This window comes from Siphateles boraxobius, unplaced genomic scaffold, assembly GCF_051911475.1.
Source record: "Siphateles boraxobius isolate OS27281-9 unplaced genomic scaffold, OSU_SipBor_1 35, whole genome shotgun sequence".
NCBI lineage: Eukaryota > Metazoa > Chordata > Actinopteri > Cypriniformes > Leuciscidae > Siphateles > Siphateles boraxobius.
In genome coordinates this window covers 4,085,246-4,103,016 of record NW_027508975.1, presented here as the reverse complement: position 1 = coordinate 4,103,016, position 17,771 = coordinate 4,085,246, and the positions used below count along the sequence as shown (strand labels likewise).

The 17,771-nt window shown below is 35.9% G+C and overlaps 4 protein-coding genes across 13 annotated transcripts in view; 2 read left to right on the top strand and 2 right to left on the bottom strand.

Moving 5' to 3' along the window:
- LOC143702322 (zinc finger MYM-type protein 4-like) overlaps nucleotides 1–1,439 on the top strand; it is a 61,500-nt gene extending 60,061 nt beyond the window's left edge. For all 8 annotated transcript variants that reach the window (XM_077196043.1, XM_077196046.1, XM_077196044.1 and 5 more), the window contains one exon: nucleotides 903–1,439. In XM_077196043.1, coding sequence (XP_077052158.1) covers nucleotides 903–1,113 — 211 coding nt within the window. In that variant the 3' untranslated portion in view covers nucleotides 1,114–1,439. The remainder of the gene's footprint in view (nucleotides 1–902) is intronic.
- A 304-nt stretch (nucleotides 1,440–1,743) lies between these two features.
- illr4 (immune-related, lectin-like receptor 4) lies at nucleotides 1,744–7,350 on the bottom strand. 3 transcript variants are annotated; one of them, XM_077196114.1, is made up of 8 exons: nucleotides 7,138–7,350; nucleotides 6,402–6,509; nucleotides 6,160–6,258; nucleotides 3,972–4,040; nucleotides 3,330–3,398; nucleotides 3,112–3,248; nucleotides 2,882–3,003; nucleotides 2,466–2,763 (listed from the first exon to the last, which is right to left on the bottom strand). In XM_077196114.1, exons 1-8 carry the CDS (start codon nucleotides 7,232–7,234, stop codon nucleotides 2,595–2,597), a joined length of 870 nt encoding a protein of 289 aa, XP_077052229.1. In that variant the 5' UTR covers nucleotides 7,235–7,350; the 3' UTR covers nucleotides 2,466–2,594. The 3 variants fall into 3 exon arrangements, with proteins under 3 accessions (XP_077052230.1, XP_077052229.1, XP_077052231.1); XM_077196115.1 differs by lacking the exon at nucleotides 6,402–6,509 and having other exon boundaries at nucleotides 1,744–2,763; XM_077196116.1 differs by lacking the exons at nucleotides 6,160–6,258; nucleotides 6,402–6,509.
- A 2,961-nt stretch (nucleotides 7,351–10,311) lies between these two features.
- On the top strand, nucleotides 10,312–14,053 carry rbm48 (RNA binding motif protein 48). The gene is made up of 5 exons (XM_077196002.1): nucleotides 10,312–11,012; nucleotides 11,169–11,359; nucleotides 12,480–12,625; nucleotides 12,699–13,252; nucleotides 13,698–14,053. The coding sequence occupies exons 1-5, from the start codon at nucleotides 10,887–10,889 to the stop codon at nucleotides 13,767–13,769; spliced, it is 1,089 nt and encodes a 362-aa protein (XP_077052117.1). The 5' UTR covers nucleotides 10,312–10,886; the 3' UTR covers nucleotides 13,770–14,053.
- clxn (calaxin) lies at nucleotides 13,751–16,293 on the bottom strand. The gene is made up of 6 exons (XM_077196003.1): nucleotides 16,058–16,293; nucleotides 15,726–15,881; nucleotides 14,437–14,541; nucleotides 14,192–14,343; nucleotides 14,001–14,105; nucleotides 13,751–13,915 (listed from the first exon to the last, which is right to left on the bottom strand). Exons 1-6 carry the CDS (start codon nucleotides 16,122–16,124, stop codon nucleotides 13,865–13,867), a joined length of 636 nt encoding a protein of 211 aa, XP_077052118.1. The 5' UTR covers nucleotides 16,125–16,293; the 3' UTR covers nucleotides 13,751–13,864.
- Between the last annotated feature and the right edge of the window lie 1,478 nt (nucleotides 16,294–17,771).

Sequence of the window (17,771 nt, the reverse complement as noted above, 5' to 3'; positions counted from 1 at the left end):
ATCGACAATTTATGCGGCGAAAGTGCGGCTTATTTGAAAAAATGCGGCCCCCGCATGAATATGCGGACTTTATGCGATCCCTGAATTCAATGCATAATCAGCCAATCGCGTTTTTCCGGAGGGACTGTTAAACACTGCAAAATTCTGTAAAAAAAAAAAAAGATTTGTCAATTTGGATTTCATGGTTACTTGAAAAGTGCCCCTATTATGCTATTTTAAAGTTTCCTAATTTTGTTTTCGAGGTCATCTACAGGTTTACATGCATCCAAAGTCCAAAACACTTTAATTTTATCATAATGTACATTGCACATGACCTCATTTCTCAAAGGTCAGAAACGTTTCAATCAAGTATTCTGTCTGTCTAAACCCCTCCTTTCTGAGAGCCTCTGGTTGGTCCGACGGCCAAGTCTGTTGTGATTGGTCTATCACTTAGGGCTGTCAGAAATGAAAGAGCCAGTACCGTATCTAAATTTCATCTCTTGAATTTTCCTCTGCACTTGATGCACTCATCTTCTCAGCATGTCGACAACACAAACTCTTACAGTCTCAGCTACAGTGTTTGATTGCCAAAGTAGGCGTCATTCACAAGCAGCCAATGAAGACCATAGACTTGTATTAATCAAATTTGTTAAAAACCTACTTCGGTTTGAGCAGGAAGAAAGACTGGAATTGATGACTCATTTCAGGCAGTTATGAGTCGATTCTTTTTTCTTTCTTTTTTTGGGACACAATAACTCCTTTTAGCGTGCTTTTTGATCTTTGAAACGTTACAGAGCGTTAACGTTCACAAACAGTTATTACACGCTGCATGAAAGGTAATTTCTGAAAAAGCATAATAGGGGCACTTTAATCAAATGGGTCATGATGTATTTGGTCGTCGTACTATCTGTTGTTTCTTTCAGTTCACCAGGCATAAGACATCATGCGACCAAATTCTACCTGAGCCCTGAGCGCTCCTGTGTACCAAGCAGTCCTACGTGGTTTACAGCCACCTCGCTGAGTGATGAGGCTCTGGACAGCATGCTCACGCGTATCCTTACTGTCAGAGAACTGCACATGGAGACGGACAAAACACTCACTGAGACCGATTCAGACACTGACTCGGACTTCTGAACATTTTAATACAGCAAAACTGAGAAAACCTGAACTCGTCCTCTGGGCATTGACTGTAGTTCTGAATGCTGGAAAGCAAGTGGTTTGTCATTGTGCATCCTTGTAACTACAAGAAGATTGAAAATGGAAATCACACAGTTGCTGCAAGTCGCCGCCTTTGTATTATATTTAAACACTAAAGACATTGACAGCATCATTCCAAAAACAGATTTTGAATTTGTTCTTCATTGCAAATCATGTTTGTCCATATAGATTGGAATGTTCCTGCAATTTACTGTGGATAACTCTTGTTTTTGTTTTATTAAAAAATTAAACTGGTTCTGCAAGCCTTTCATCTTTATTTTCTTGAGATGCAGAAACCCAACTCTTTTCACTTGCATTTTGCACAATCACACGAGATGCAAGCACACACTACTTTATTCACTTATTCCAGCCTCAGATTGCGCAGTCAAGCACATCAATAATATAAATGTTGTAAAAGAAGTTTTGTTTGTCACAGTGCCCTGCTGGTGATTTTAGAAATAATTTTATTTACTTATAACTATAACTGCACCATTTCTCATGTGACCATATATTTAGAAAAAAGATAAAAGCTGCCTGTGATCAAGCAAAGCAATGACCTTGAGAAAATGAAATACATTTTTTTTTATAACTGTTTCTTGTAATTTTATACATGGCAGGACAAATATATTTTTGCCAAAGCAAACACATCCAGGTGAAAAAATATATATATTTTGTTTGATTGCAAATCCATTAAATTGGTCATAAATTGATTGAAGGACCTTTCCTGAAATGGTAGCTCAGCTGTGGGCTAAAGTGTGTCCAGGCTGAATTAATGATAGTGAGCTTTGCATTTCAGTGGAAGATCATTTGCATTAGGAAACATCCAGAACTTAAAGGATTTAGAATATCACCAATCATAACGTCTGTTATACCCCTTGCTTCTTTTAAAGGTGAAAAGGGAAGTTTGCAACAGGTGTCACCGATGCAATCAGGTAGGACGGTGGAGTAATCCGTCTAATGATGAGGAAAACCCCATTAAACACACGGGTCGTTACGTCTTTGAAAGACATTAACTTGAATGGAAGCTATTTGGAACGTTTTGAATCCAATAACTTTAGCATTAAAGTCAACTTGAGCCAACTTTGGTGAAGATTGGTCAAAATTTGTAATAAGAGCAGTGAACTATTTTCAAAATCCAAGATGGCCAATTTAGAGAGCTAAGATTCAAAATCAGTGAACTTTGCATGAGGCAAGAAAGTCTCATGGCCTCAAAACTTACAAGCAGAAGTTGGTTTGAGTAGGACACCGCAGAGCTGTCTACTCATTCCTGCCCAGTTCAACTGTGGGGTGATACAGACTTCCAGCCAGAAAGAAAAAGAGATGTCAGAACAAAAGCAACTAGGGCTCATGGCTCCCTAAATAGAAAGATATACACATTTTCCAAATAATCCAATGCCATACATTGTTTTCCATGGCCACTATGTTTGTCTAGAGGATCTGGTCTCACATATTCTGCTCAATGATTTACTGCAGAATGCATCAGACCAGCTTTTAAGATCAGCTGGTATGATGGTAACACAGTCCTCTCCCAGCTTGTACTCTCTATGATTTCCTTTCCAGTCATCTGGTTCATTCCAGGACCAGTACCTGAAAGAAATGATACGTGTCAGTGAAAAGCTTCTCAAGACCTGTCAAAAGGGTCAAATATTTGGAGTTTAGAAAATAACTGTAAATTAAGCATTGTGAGTGCAAAGATTTCATCTACCTTATATTTTGACTAAGTTGTGTGTTGTCCACCCATAGCCATTGACCCTCTTTCTTCTCATCTGTCAGGCCAATCCAGAACTGCTTTTTATATTTTGTTTTTATAATGCTCATCAGGAACTCCTTCAAGGACAAAGTGTTGGCTTGTTATTTACATTGCATTACTATATCATAATTTTCCAATTATTATTTTTTTTATTTTATTTTTTTTGTGTGAGTATACAGACAAACCTGTTCGTCTTTGCTGTTTATGATCACCAAATGACCGCCATCTGAGATACAGGTATCCCGACTCTTATTCCAGTCCAGGGTGTTTGTGGAGAAGTAGTAACATTTTCCGGCATGATACTCCCAATCCTTTGGACAAGCTGAAGTTTATAGCATTTGAGATGGGTTATCAATCTTTTCCCTCTTTCATAGTGATGGATTTTGTGATGATGATCACTTACCACTGTCATCCAGAGCCTTGGACAGATTGTGTTTCCAGTGATGCATGTCTTGAAGTACCGCTGAAAATGCTATATTAAATTGACAAAACATAGTCACAGCTTACAAATATATGTTGTGCTAATGTTCCCATTGAAATGATTTAATTTTTTAATGTTCTTTGGACATTTTAAAATGTTTTTAAAACATTTATTCTTGGTTATGCAAACATTAAAGGGGTCATCGGATCCCCATTTTCCACAAGTTTTAGGTTCTTCATGTAAAGTTTGTAACACTTTGGTTAAAAGTCCTCAAAGGTTGTGTAAAACAATACCATCAAGGGAACGTTATGGAATAATTAGGCGAACATCCAACCAAATGTTTCAGGTAAAAACGTTCCATGAACGATGTATAAAAGTTTTTGTGCAAACTTTGTGAGAATATTATTAAAGGCCAGATAAATTTGAATGAATGTTTTACTAACGTTAGCTACTGGAAAAGCATTTGTTCATAACTTTGAGAGAACCACAAAGTTCTCTCTAAGTAAAGTTGACTAAAGTTCTGAGAACGTTCCCTATTAGCTGTGGTGTGTGTTCATTAAAGATAAAATACATGACTTTGTTTATTGGACAGTTTTAAACTCTCACTGTAATACGAGTATTTACCTGTGAAGTTTTCATTCAGTGCAGAGTGAAGCTGCTGAAGATCTTTAAGCTTTTTCTCTGTATACACATCTAAACAAAAAGTTATAGTTAGATACCTTTCATAAAAATTGCATAGAAGTTTCTATACAATTCTAAACAATTGCGAGATGTGTAGCCTACTAGGGAGCACCTAAAGGGACATGGTGGTGGGAAAATATATTTCAAAGCTTTTGTGTTCCCCGAAAAACTTTACGGAGCCACTAAAGGGACATGGTGATGGAAAAAAAATATGAGATGGGAGGAAAAATAATGTCTATATGCCTTTGGTTTCTGACTCGCGTTCCCCTAAGAAACTTTGCATTCTCTCGCAAAAGAACGCACAATTTTTAAATATATTTTTTCCTCCCATCTTAGGCTATTTTTTTTTTTTTTTTTTTTACACCACCATGTCCCTTTAGGGGCTCCGTAAAAGGGTCATTCTTCATTTGTGGTGGCAAGTGGTGTCCCTCTACTTTACAACAGTTGAAATGAACTTTAAATACCAATAAATTATAAAATGTTTTCATTTTTGTATTCTGTAGGATAAACACAATTTGTGCACTATTAATAAATAATTTTTAGTTTTAAAATACATATTTAATTGAGTTTGAGAGATTGCATTTATAACAAAATATGTATGTTCCCACCCTATCTCAGAGAGATATCATGGAATTTAATTACAACAATATAACATTTTTAACAAAAAAAAAATGGTTATATTATAAATATAGTTTTTATTTAACATGTACAATTTTATTAAATTGTTTTAAAAAATACATATTTTGCAATATTCACGAAAAAAGTAGTGTTCCCCAAATTCATGTCTGTGGTGTTACATCAATGGATGTCGCCCCTTTAAGAAAAGGGGGAAATCTGTTTGGACTACTTCCTGTGTGTAAAGGTCATTGCAGGTGCTGGTTGATCTGAGGGGTGCATGGTGAGTATATTCTTTCTTATTCATTTTCTTAAAGTTAGCTAAATTCCTGACAATTTCATGTGTCGCACTTTGTTAGTGTCTGTGGTGTTATGTTGATAACTTGCAGATTTTACATATTTTAATCAAAAATTTGATAAATGCATACTTATTAATATTTCTAGAATGTCCTCTGATCTTGAAATCATCATGATGGCAGCCTCCATTTTAGAAAAGTCTGGATTTAGGCTAATTTGTCTGTGGTGTTACTGTCTGTGGTGTTACTGTCTTTCCTGGTAACACCACAGACTCTATAGTAACTCCACAGACAATATACCAATAATGTTGTATTTTTAATACAACACACAGGACATCCGTAATCATATAATTACTTGTAATCCTACTCATGATTAATTTCATTATTTTGCTCAATAAACTTTTAATTGTTAAACCTTTTATGCAATATGTCTGTGGTGTTATATTACGTCTGTGGTGTTACTTCAAAACGTATCCGACATTTCTTTCCTACAGAGCCATTTAATCTTATAATTTAATGTTTTTAGACTGTAAAATGGTTTTAATATTTTAGAAGAAAGACTATAAATGTAGCACAGACCATTTTTCCTGCCTTTTTTATGTATATACAATTTAAAAAATAAAAAAAAAAACTTTTCTTTGGCAAAAATAGGGGAAGATGAACAATTAAACATTTATTTCAAAAAATTATATTTAAATTATCAATGAAACTGAGTCCTTAAAGTAATTTATTTATTTATTAATTATTACCTAAAGTTGCATATGCCTGTTTATTTAGAATTAATCAAAATGTTACTTAAAATATTGGTAACACCATAGACATAAGTGGTTGTTTCACTAGTGTTTGATTCAAATTATTTAAAAGTCTAAATGTTATTAAGCTTCAATTTTAATTGATATAGAATATTAAACTAATTTTAAATGCATAGCAATACATTTTATTAAAAGAAAACAAACAAGCATTTTTACAATTTCTGCCTCTCATTTGCCACCCCAATTGAAGAATGACCCAAAACTTAGCGTTCACTTGCAAAGTACCCAAAAGTTTTGCAAGGGAACGCAAAGTTCTGGCTTAAGCTCGCAATTGCATGGAAAAATTGGCTTCCATAGTATTGTGTATTAAAATGTTACTCATTTGGATCCAAAATTTGTGCCAAGTATAAAATCAATCAATTCCAAAATTGCGATTTATTTTAAAATAGTGTGAAGTAGGACACGTACATTGGAAGCTGAGTGCGATCAGTCCACCCGTGAAGAGAACACACAGAGCCGTTAGTAACAGTCGAACAAAGTCACCACACGGTTTGGTCTTTTGCGAAGCTTGAGAAGAATCACCAACAAGAATTGACATCAGAGAGTGTTTGTAATATGCTAAATCACAATTTAAGGTTTTAATCAAGCATATTTGATTAAAACCTTAAAGGGATAGTTCACCCAAAAATGAAAATTGTGTCTTCATTTACTCACACATGTCGTTCTAAACCGGTGTGAGTTTCTTTCTTCTGTTGAACACAAAAGATGATATTTTGAAGAATGTTGGTAACCTGACAGTTGATGGTAGCCATTGACTTCTATTATAGGGGAAAAAATGCAAAGGAAGTCAATGGGGTCCATCAACTGTCAGGTTACCGACATTCTTCAAAATATCATCTTTTGTGTCCAACAGAAAAACGAAACTAATACAGGTTTGGAACAACTTGACGGTGAGTAAAAGATGACAAAATTTGAATGTTGTGGTGAACTATCTCTTTAGGTTTGGTTGTTTTCAAAGCTTGAGAAGAAATCACCAACAAGAATTGATATCAGAGAGTGTTTTATTATACCAAATGACAAATTACTTTATACAAATTACTCAAGAATATAGGCTATACAAATAAAACAGTTTGAACTAGTGGCTATTGGTCAATGTTTTTTTTTCATTGTAGCCTACTGATGCTATGATTTCATAAGAACATTAACATCCTGCTATGAACTTCCCAGTTTTATGTCATGTTATTTGAGGTATGTTTGATTCACGTTATTTATATTTAGCCTGATGAGTCTCTAAACTCAAATAGCTTAATATCTTAAATATTTTAATATCTTAATTTTACTGCAAACATTTGTTTGTCATCTCTCTTCGACAGGAGAAGCATTACAAAAATGCATGCAGAAAGAGAAGTAAGAAAAATACAAAAACAACTCCTACTAAAAACTCACCTAATTGACTCTTATCAGGATCGTTAGTGCCAACCTCGTTTCTTTTCACAAATACGACATCCGAGTAGACAACGTCCACAGACATTTTTCTCACCATTTGATTCAGGAAGGATGCACATGTAGCCTAAATGTGATGACTAAATTATGAGAAGGTTACGAAAAGAGGAAACTTAAAGCAACACCAAGGAACTTTTCCTCTGCGGTCACCCTACAGGTTGGGCGCCCTACAATTGTCCATTACCACTGTCGTAAATAATTTAGCCTACCGCAGCCTATTGTCGCACGCGCACGCTCGCCGTTTATCCAGCACCGGCTTTGGAATCAACAATGGCCACACGCCACAGACAAGGTAGAGTATGATGCATGATTTTATGAAAGACATCACAAGCGAAGAAAAACTATGTATGCCGTAAAGCAGTTGAATTTTGTAGTTCTTTTTGTGCTCCGGTTACTACCCGAAACCCGAAGTTACATAGTGCCAGTAAAAGCGATACAGACCACGTCAGGCTATGGCAAGACGTGTCATTTAACCTATTGTAAGTCGATGTACCATCTCAAGGGTCTTGGAAATATATTATGAAGGCTGAAAAACAACATAGTGTTACTTTAATGTTTCTGTCAAGAATCTGATACATCTTATGAAATTATACTGTACAGTAGGCCTATTTATACAAATGCACGAAATGACCCCTGTGAATTGTTTTAGGTTTAATCGTTTAAGTAGAACTCAAGTTGGATAGGCTATTATTCATTATCTTGTGAAACATACTGTAGGCATATTTATACAAATGCACGAAAGGCCCCCTGTGAATTGTTTTAGGTTTAATCGTTTAAGGGACATTGTGTAGGTACTTCTCCCATCTAGTGGTGGAATTGTATTTTTCATTCAAATGAATTGTCTCCAGCGCCTCGCTTTTTCAAATGCGTGTTGCATCTACGGTAGCTGTACCAAAAAGCTATGACAGGATTTCATCACTTGGTCGAGTTTTCCTTCGGGTGAACAGGTTTGTTATTTCAAACAAACTGCGACTTGACACAACGAACAAACGGATGTTACAGTATGAATAATAACAGTGCAATGCAGCCTTTTAAACTTGCCGGGGCAGTGAAAAGTGCCTCTCACTGCTCTGCTCATCAGTTTCTGCTGCTTTCAGTTACGTGACGCTGGCTCTGAACGAAAACGCGTTGGCCTAGTACAGGGGTAGGCAAGTTCGGTCCTAGAGAGCCGCTGTCCTGCAGAGTTTGGCTCCAACACTGAAAAAACCTCACCTGCATAGCCTTAGTATTCCTGAAGACATTGATAAGCTTGTTCAGGTGTGATTGATTAGGGTTGGAACTAAATTCTACAGGACAGTGGGTGCTTCTCAATATCCCTCCTCGTCTCCTCGCTCCTCTGTCCTCCATCCTATGACCCGGAAACCAATCAAGCACAGCCATCTTGAAGGACATCTCAATTCTCTAATTGCACCGCGAGGAGTCGAGGAACGAGGAGTGAGGAGGCTTTCAGAGGAGTCATGAGCAAGGATACACAGGTGTATTCTATGCGGAACTGTTCCATTGACTAAACGTGACGCACGTATATATTCTCCTCCCCCTTCACATCGGTCACAATCTTTTTAAATTATATTTACCTATGCAGTTTATATAAACCACACATCTCACATATTTCAACAGGGTATCTTGCTTTATTATTATTCATTATGAATTTCTTAAATAAACAAACTTCAACAACATAAGGGCAGATGCTTTGAGCGCTGCTGATGACGCTGTGAAGTGACGCTCGAATGATCAAGTATTCCAATCTATAAATAAAGCTTTCATTCGATTCCTCCATCCTCATTTTCTTTCCTTGCGTCCTTCCCTCACAACCTACAGGGGGAGGAGCTGAGGCGCTAGGAAAGGAAACGAGGATGCACAAATAAGAAATGAGAAGCACCCAGTGGCTCTCTAGGACCGAACCTGCCTACCCCTGGCCTAGTACTTTTTGACCCTCTCTGCTATTATAGTTTTTCAAGATGGCGGAACGACATGGAAGCCTCCGGGAACCTACCAACCTACCCGTCACATGTATATAAAGATAATAAATTCTTCGTTTACGAGGATAAGTCAGATAATTGGCAGAAATAATTATTTGTACACCATTGAGGACATATTTATGAATAAAAATGTTGATTTTAGATAATAAAATACCTAAAAAACGGAGATATATCCAGCTGCAGACCCGCAGCACCACCAGTTTCAGAACCCCAGTGCCAGAACCCCAGCGCCAGAACCGGAAGTGAGGGAGGGGCGGAATTATTTACAATGACACAAGCATGGTTATTTTTGCAAGTATTTACAAATATTAAAAATTGTTGCACCTTTTAAATAATATTTAGGGTATGTTTTTATTACACAGTGAGTCACTGCTCGTTGTATGAACTATAACTGGTATGTGACAAATAAAGAGCAAGACAGTGCTCGTGTTGTTTGAAGACGTGAGAGTGCGCGGGCGCGGCCGGGGCTCTCTCTCTCTCTGCTCGTTAAGCGCCCTGTCATGCGCAGCAGTCATTCTATTCCGCCAAAAAGCGGACGATCTGACGGGTTTTAGAAGATTTAATACAACCTGAAACTAAAAAACAGACCCGACCTCTATTTGAGACCGGACTTATATTTACCCAGACCTGCAGCCACACCAGGCGTGTAAAGAGACAATCGTCTATTTGGGACTCGGCTATTATTTGAAGTACGGTACATTTTTATGGTTTCTTTTAAAACAATGCCGGATTTTCTCTCTCTTTTTAGATTTTTGACATTATTTTACATAAAGAAAAATGCATGCTGCACATGTTCTTGTGAAATAAAGTATATTTTATATAAAATGACCATAAGTTTCAAGCATTATTTTCACGATCAGGAAGTAACTCTCATAATACAATAAAACGGATAACTATATAGAATTATATTACACAAAATCAATGTTTTAAATGCTTATTGTACTATACCTTAATGTATCATATTTAGTATAAATACAAGTATAAAGTATGACATTTCGCGTGTAATAATGACGTTTCGTGTCTAAGCAAATTACGCTCCAAAACGTTAGGTGGCGTTACTCGGTTTAGAACGTAAGCTCCGCCCCTCACTTCCGGTCCTGGAGCTGGTGTTAGAACGTAAGCTCCGCCCCTTACTTCCGGTTCTGGCGCTGGGGTTCTGAAACTGGTGGTGCTGCGGGTCTGCAGCTGGATACTATTGGAAAAACGGCACATTGTCCCTTTAAGTAGCCTAGAACTCGTGTTAGATATTCATTCATTTGCTAAATGTAAATTAACGCTTATACTTTAAATGAAATAAAATAAGAAATGAAGTAGATTAAAATGGGTTCGTTTTAACCATTTTTTAAAAAGTTCGCTTAAATGGTTCTGTGGTCTTTGAGAAATTCATTTTTAACAGTATAAATGTATAATAATGCAGAAGGTGGCTCAAAAGTCAAATATATTTTTATTGTATTAAAACTGACAAAAATAAATAAGAAAAACCGATAAATAAATGAAAAAGTTCATTGAATTTTATTTTTTTTAAATCAAGCCTATATTTAAATCTACAATTCGATTAAATTTTTTGAATGCATCACATTTATTAAATTAATCATTATAAATGTACTGATGAATTAATGCAAATGAAAGGATTGTTTAAAAATTGAGACTTGTATTTTGAAAACATGTGACTTGTTGTTTTCTTCGGGCGCTGAGTCTGACTTCACCACACCAATGGACAATTCAGTCGCTAATCCTTCTGTGTGGGACACACAAAAAGTCTATCAACACCACGAGCAGCAAAATGTTGCCCAAACACGAGCAAAATACAGAGAGGGAAGACGCCAAAGAGCTGTTAAGGTATGTTTGTTTTATAAATTGTTTTAGTTAGCACTGTATTTTAGCTTATCGTAAAATGCAGCAATCAGAGTGACACCCAGAGTCATCTCACTAGGTTTCGAGTCACAGCCTGGGAAAATAATAAGTCTATTTCCATGGCTGAATCGCTGGTTTCAGGTGTACACCATCAACTTGGAGTCTCGGTTCCTGCTAGTTCAAGGAGTGCCCGCTATTGGAGTGATGGCAGAGCTGGTGCAGCTCTTTGCTCTGTATGGAGTGGTCGAGGAGTACAGGGCACTTGATGAATACCCAGCAGAGCAGTTCACTGAAGTCTATTTATTTCAATTCCAGAAGCTGACAAGTGCAAGGTAAGCACAGACTAAAACATGTTCAAAGTCAGCTTGTGCTTGAGTGACACAGAGGAACATTCACTTTTAGTTCACCTGGGTCATTCCACGATATAGGTGATTTTACTAATTCTGTACATACATATACATCTATACATATGCATGATTACCAAGGCAAGGATGCATTTATTTGATCAAAAATACAGTAACAACAGTAATATTGTGAAATATTACTACAATTTAAAATAACTGTTTTCTATATTAATTTTTTAAAATGTAATTTATTCCTGTGGTGCAAACCTGAATTTTCAGCATCATTACTCCAGTCTTCAGTGTCACATGATCCTTCAGAAATCATTCTAATATGCTGATTTGCTGCTATAGAAACATTTCTTAATATTGTGGAAACTGATAAAAATGTTCTTGATTCATTGATGAATAGAATGTTCAAAAGAACAGCATTTATTTTAAATAAAATCTTTTGTAACAAAATGAACAGGGTTATAGAACTATAGAACAATGCTTGTTTCCGCCTCCAAATAAAAAATAAAAAGTAATTGCAAGGAAAAATAGTCAGAATTATGAGAGAACTTGCAATTCTGGCTTTTCTTTTACAATTGCGAGTTTATATTTCCCAATTCTGACTTTTTTTTCTTCCAGTTGTGAGTTCATATCTTGCAATTCTACTACTTTTTACAGACTTGTGAGATATAAACTCGCAATTGTGAGTTATAAAGTCCAATTCAGACTTTTTTCTCAGTATTGTGAGTTTATATCACACAATTCTGAGGTAAAAAAACGCAGATTTTGAGATCGCAATGACCTTTTTTTATTTTTTATTCTGTGGCAGGAACGAGCTTCCTTAGTTAACAAACAATTTAAACTTTACTATTTTACACAAGGTCATGACACTTTAAGCTGATTGTTATAAAGAGAATTTAATACTGAAATTTTTACTAATGTAGTTGTTTCTTTTATGAATCGTTTTATTTACATTTTATTATATTTATTTTTATTTATTGCCTATAATAACACAATCAAATCAGGCTTTTCATTCAGTTTTTTTTATATGCATAACTCAAAAAGCACTTGTATCCCGAAACAACATGCATGCAGTATGTCACAATGTGTAAATTTGCAGGATAGCTAAACGGCGTACTGATGAAAAGAGCTTCTTTGGGGGTCAGCTGCATGTCTGCTATGCCCCGGAGTACGAAACTGTGGAAGAGACGAGGCAGAAGTTACAGGACAGGAGGAGATATGTTAACAGAGCAAGCCAAAACACGGGTACTTTTAATCGTGTCTCTTAATAGGTTGCATCTGTAGAAAATCTATCTAACTTATGTTATGTTTTTTTCAGCAAAACAATATGATCAGCAATCGGAAGTAAGCACAGAGTCATCAAGCACGGACACACGAGAAGCTGCAGCTCCTGAGATCCAGAAAGAATTTGCAAGCGTGAGAAGGGAGAATGTAAAGTCTGACTACTTGGGCTTTCCTGAGCAGCCTTTGCCCCCAATGGTGGATGTTTCTTATAGACTTCCCAATTTTACACAGCCATTTCAATTTCAGTGGACCACCAAAACAACATTGCCTACAGAGGATAAGATGGGCTCTCTACATAATTCCATCCCTCCTGTCCCAGAAACTGCAAAGCAGAGTGCATCCTCCTCATCTTCAAGTGTTAAAGAGAGAGATTTGAGTAAAAGGCAGGAAGACCTTTCACCACCTGTAAGATTTATGCCAAGGACTACATATTTAGAAAGTAGAAAAAGAAAATTGGAGGAAACCGTGTTCTTTTTGAATGAAACTGAGACTCTAATTGGCCCTAAATTACCAGAGCTGCCCAAGGTGGACATGGAGGATCATTCATTAAATGTCACCGCCAATTTGATCCGTCAAACTATGACTAAGGTTAGTTTGTCTGTTTTATTCCTGCTGTAAATATTATTTAAATAGGATCTATTATGCCCTTTTACAAATCATTTCTTGATTTTGTTTTTGGGGTCTGCTAGAATAGGGTTTCATGCTTAAATGTTCAAAAAACATTTTTCAGCAACATTGTTGTAGCTCCTCGCTTCGCAGTCTGTCAGTAACGCTCTGTTTAGTTTCTGTCTCTATGAAGCCCCTCCTTCTGAAAAACACAGTGAGCTCTGATTGGTCAGAGAATAACTCACTTTGGAGGGACTTTGTGCTTCGTAACTTTGCAGAACTTTTCATGCTCCAACAGCAACATTACACACTAAACAAAGTTGGAAATGTAAAAAGGCATAACAGGACGCCTTTAAGTACATTATGTTTGTGTGCAATTTTTCATGATGGTATATTGCTGATACATATTCTTTCTTTTTTTTTTTAGGTCTCATCTGTTCCAGAGGTCAAACCTGTACCAGTAAAGACCACAACTGCAAAGCCACGAAGAAGAATTTAATAAGACAACTGTGGTCTTACATTGAACAATATTTTACAGCCACAAATGTTTTTTTGACAAACCTTTTCTTTATATACAAAATTCAGTGGTTCTTTTTAGTGTTCCTGTGGTTCCTGGAATGCACGTTGCTCAAATAACAGTATTCTCTGCAAAAAAAACAACAAACATTTAAGAGCCTTTTTAAAATTACAATCCATTTTACATGCACAAATAGTTGCTTGTGATTTCTACCTTCATATCTGGGAGGCAGTTGCCAAAAGCTTCTAGTAAAAGGTTTTCATCTACGACTGTCTTCTCAAAATCAGAATACGAAACTCTTCCATCATGGTCATAATCCTGAAAAAATAAAGGTACATATATTTTATACTTAACAATGGTAAAATATTCCATATACATTATCCAAGTCTGACACATAGTAGTACCATTTTTTTCAAGGCAATTTCCACAACATCCTTAATCCCCTCGTCGGGGTCCTCTTCGGTGGGTTGCCTGATGAGGCTGTCTTTCAGCATTTGAAACATCTCCTCCCGTGAGATGAATCCGTCCCCATTCAGGTCGTATACGTCAAAGCAGACTAGGCATTATATATGGAATATTTTATTTACAGAATGTATATATTTTATAACATGAACTTTATGTACATATATATAAAATATAAAAAACTCACATTTTATTTTTTCATCCAGCGTGCCTCGTAAAAAGACAGACAGACCTTCCACCCACTCTTTGACAGTTACGTAGGTGTCATTGTCCTTGTCAAAGACACGAAAAACTGAACACACATGGGGTTAATATAGTAGTACACATTTTTATATTAGTAGTAGCCTACTTCATGAATAAGAAAATATTACAAGGGTTTGTTATTATTGACAGGTACTAATGTCCATATATTTGTTAAACTACAAATAATTATGTACAGTACCGGTCTAAAGTTTGGAAACTATTTAATGTTTTTGAAAGAAGTCTCTTATGCTCATCATTTATTTGATTAAAAATACAGAAAAATGTTTTAAATGTTTTTTTATTTTAGTATACTTTAAAATATTATTTATTTATGTGGTGCAAAGCTGATTATTCATCATTACTCCAGTCTTCAGTGTCACATGATCCTTCAGAAATCATTCTAATATGCTGATTTAATACTCGGTTATTATCAATGTTGGAAACAGTTTAGGGCTTATTAATATTTTTGAAACCTGTTATACTTTTTTTCAGGATTCATTCTTCTATAAATCGTTATAACACAACTATCATTTAAGACATCCTTGCTGAATAAAAGTATTAATTCTCAAAAAAAGAAAGAAAAAATATTACTGACCCCAAACCTTTTACAAAAGATTTATATTTTAAATAAATGCTGTTCTTGTTTCTTTTTTACTTTTTATTCATCAAAGAATCCTGAAAAAATATCATAGGTTATAAAAAATATATATCAAGCCGCACAACTCTTTTCAACATGATGAAGATTATAAATCAGGATTTTAGAATGATTCTGAAGGATCATGTGACACTGAAAACTGCGTAATTTAAATTCAGCTTTGCTTCACAGAAATTATTTTAAACTGTAATAATATTTCACAATATTATTGTTTTTCATCAAATAAATGCAGGCTTGATTAGCATAAGAGACTTCTTTCAAAGACATTAAAAAATAATGTTTCCAAACTTTTATCAGGTGTTGTGCCGAATTTCAACTCCCTGCCAAATTATTACCCACCTCGTTGAAATCAGTATCTGATTGCCTAATCCTAACCCATCCCCCACAACTAATCCTAAACCTACCATAGGCCTACTAGGGGTAATAATTTGGCGGGGGTCAGAATTCGGCACAACACCGGTACTCTACATGCATTTTTTATATTATACTCTCACACACCACTATATAATATAATATACAGTTATATAATATACAGTATGCAGCAGAGAAGATCGTCCTCATCCAAATCAGACACGTACCTCTATCCATCATCACATCTTCGGTCATCCCGAATGTGTTGTGCAGGATATTTCTGAAGCGGACCCGGTCGAGCCCGTGAGCCGCTCTTCTCTCTGCCTGCTCCCCCACCAGACCGTGGAACAGCCTTATCAGACACCCCGACTCTGCTTTATTAACTACAGCACAATCACAATACTACTGTCAAGTCACTAAACACGGTATTTATTGAAACTAAGTTAACTTTATAAAGCAGGACATATCCGGGTGATGAACTAACAGCTGCTAGCAAACGTTTTATTATAATTATATTATTGACTGGCATATTAGAAGAAAAAAAAACATAGATACCTACAATGTTTGACTTGCTTGCATAAAGTTTCAGCGAGGTTTTGAATTATTTTTCTGTTCATTGCCGACATTTTCTGCTAGTTCTTGGTTCTCACCTTACAGGTCTTTCGTTAGATGTTGCTATAGAAACGCGTTATGCAGGCGGAGCAATGTAGTGACACGTGGGGATCACTCATCATCAGCATCCTGAACGGTAAATTCTGTATTCAAATATGTCGATTGGCTATATCACCTTTTTTTTGTAACGAACTTGCTCGTATAATGAACTCGCTTAAAGTTATGACAATGTAAGAGGTGTCGTATTAATAGTCTATTTTTAAAGGGATAGTTCACCCAAAAATTAAAATTCTGTCATAATTTACAGGTTTGTCTTAAAGCATATGAAAGACATATAACCAAAATTTAAAAATGTGATTTTCACCACAGGGGGGTCTTTAAAAGATGAATTCATAAACACTTATTGACTCATAGACAAAATACCAGTAATGGATGGATGATTAAAATAAAAACACTTTCTCAAAAACAAAATCTTTTATTAAAAGTGCAATGCAATTTTATTGCAATTCAATCAATTTTTATTTGGAATTAATAAAAAGATTAATTAAGCTTGGATGTAAGATTAATCTTTTCCCTCGAGATGAGTAACAGTGAAGTATGAAAGCCTCTTGCACTTTGCCTTTGTCTTTGAGAAGAGGTTCACGGGGGTTTGTAGGCTACTCTACAACACCAACCCTAAAAAGATAGAAATACAACTTTTAATATGAGCAGACACAAAACTTTACATTGCATGAGTTTTTATTATATATGTTATATTAAATCTATAATTCATCAACATTTATTTTGGCTCGATGATTAGGCATGATCAGAGAATGTCTATACCCTTATTTCACGCAGCCGTTATTTTGAAATCGAAAGCGAGGCTCTGGTGGGAAGAAAACCGGAAGTGTCGCCTTTAATCATAGGAGAGCCGCGAATGCGATTGCGTATTGTTGTGTTTAATGTAGAAATTAGTTATTCTAAAAATTTACACACATTTCTTACATACTTTAGACTATATACAGAGAAATTCATTTATAATTATTTTTTTTCTTCCAGAAAGTAAAAGTAGAAGCAGGAACGAACTATATACATATCACATAGTGGATATTAACATCCAATAGTGTAAATCGCGGCGGCAGCTTCAGGTTGGTAGTGCAAGGCATTGTTGTTTTTCTTTACTTCCGGGGTTCTTCCCACCGGAGCCTTGCTTTCGATTTCAAAATAACGGCTGCGTGAAATAAGCGTATAGAAGAGAATTGGCACTGTCTGGTTACTTCCGGTTTCTCGACTGGCTGCAGTAACACGTCTCTGTCCATGCGGGGGCGCTCGCAGGCGAGTGCAGAATGAATGGGAGTCTATGGGGTTTCACCCCCAGAAATCCACTTTTCTCAGGATGTAATTTTTTGACAAGTAATTTGTAAGTTGCATTCAAAAGATAATACACTCAGCCGAAAATTGCATTTTTAAGTTCACTCATCTGTTCTAAAAATCCGTTCAAAAATGTGATGACGTCACATAATAGCAGAATGCTAGCGTGTTCCGGCCAACAAGAAATCGAAAGGACATAAGTACTCTTGGACATAAGACTTTTGGACTATAATCTATTTTGAACTTGCGGAATCAACAATAAAATCTATGTTGATTCAACGACAAGCAGGAGAAAGGGATACATTAAGCCG

What these genes read in the sequence shown, in the direction of transcription:
- illr4 (XM_077196114.1), bottom strand. Translation starts at nt 7,234, where the DNA reads ATGGTGAGAAAAATGTCTGTGGACGTTGTCTACTCGGATGTCGTATTT. An exon ending in GATCGCACTCAGCTTCCAAT is followed by an intron (nt 4,041 to 6,159) that starts GTACGTGTCCTA and finishes CTTTTTGTTTAG; the next exon opens with ATGTGTATACAGAGAAAAAG. An exon ending in TAAACAGCAAAGACGAACAG is followed by an intron (nt 3,004 to 3,111) that starts GTTTGTCTGTAT and finishes TTGTCCTTGAAG; the next exon opens with GAGTTCCTGATGAGCATTAT.
- rbm48 (XM_077196002.1), top strand. Translation starts at nt 10,887, where the DNA reads ATGGACAATTCAGTCGCTAATCCTTCTGTGTGGGACACACAAAAAGTC. An exon ending in CAGAAGCTGACAAGTGCAAG is followed by an intron (nt 11,360 to 12,479) that starts GTAAGCACAGAC and finishes GTAAATTTGCAG; the next exon opens with GATAGCTAAACGGCGTACTG. An exon ending in CAGAGCAAGCCAAAACACGG is followed by an intron (nt 12,626 to 12,698) that starts GTACTTTTAATC and finishes TGTTTTTTTCAG; the next exon opens with CAAAACAATATGATCAGCAA.
- clxn (XM_077196003.1), bottom strand. Translation starts at nt 16,124, where the DNA reads ATGTCGGCAATGAACAGAAAAATAATTCAAAACCTCGCTGAAACTTTA. An exon ending in ATGCAAGCAAGTCAAACATT is followed by an intron (nt 15,882 to 16,057) that starts GTAGGTATCTAT and finishes ATTGTGCTGTAG; the next exon opens with TTAATAAAGCAGAGTCGGGG. An exon ending in GCTGGATGAAAAAATAAAAT is followed by an intron (nt 14,344 to 14,436) that starts GTGAGTTTTTTA and finishes TATAATGCCTAG; the next exon opens with TCTGCTTTGACGTATACGAC.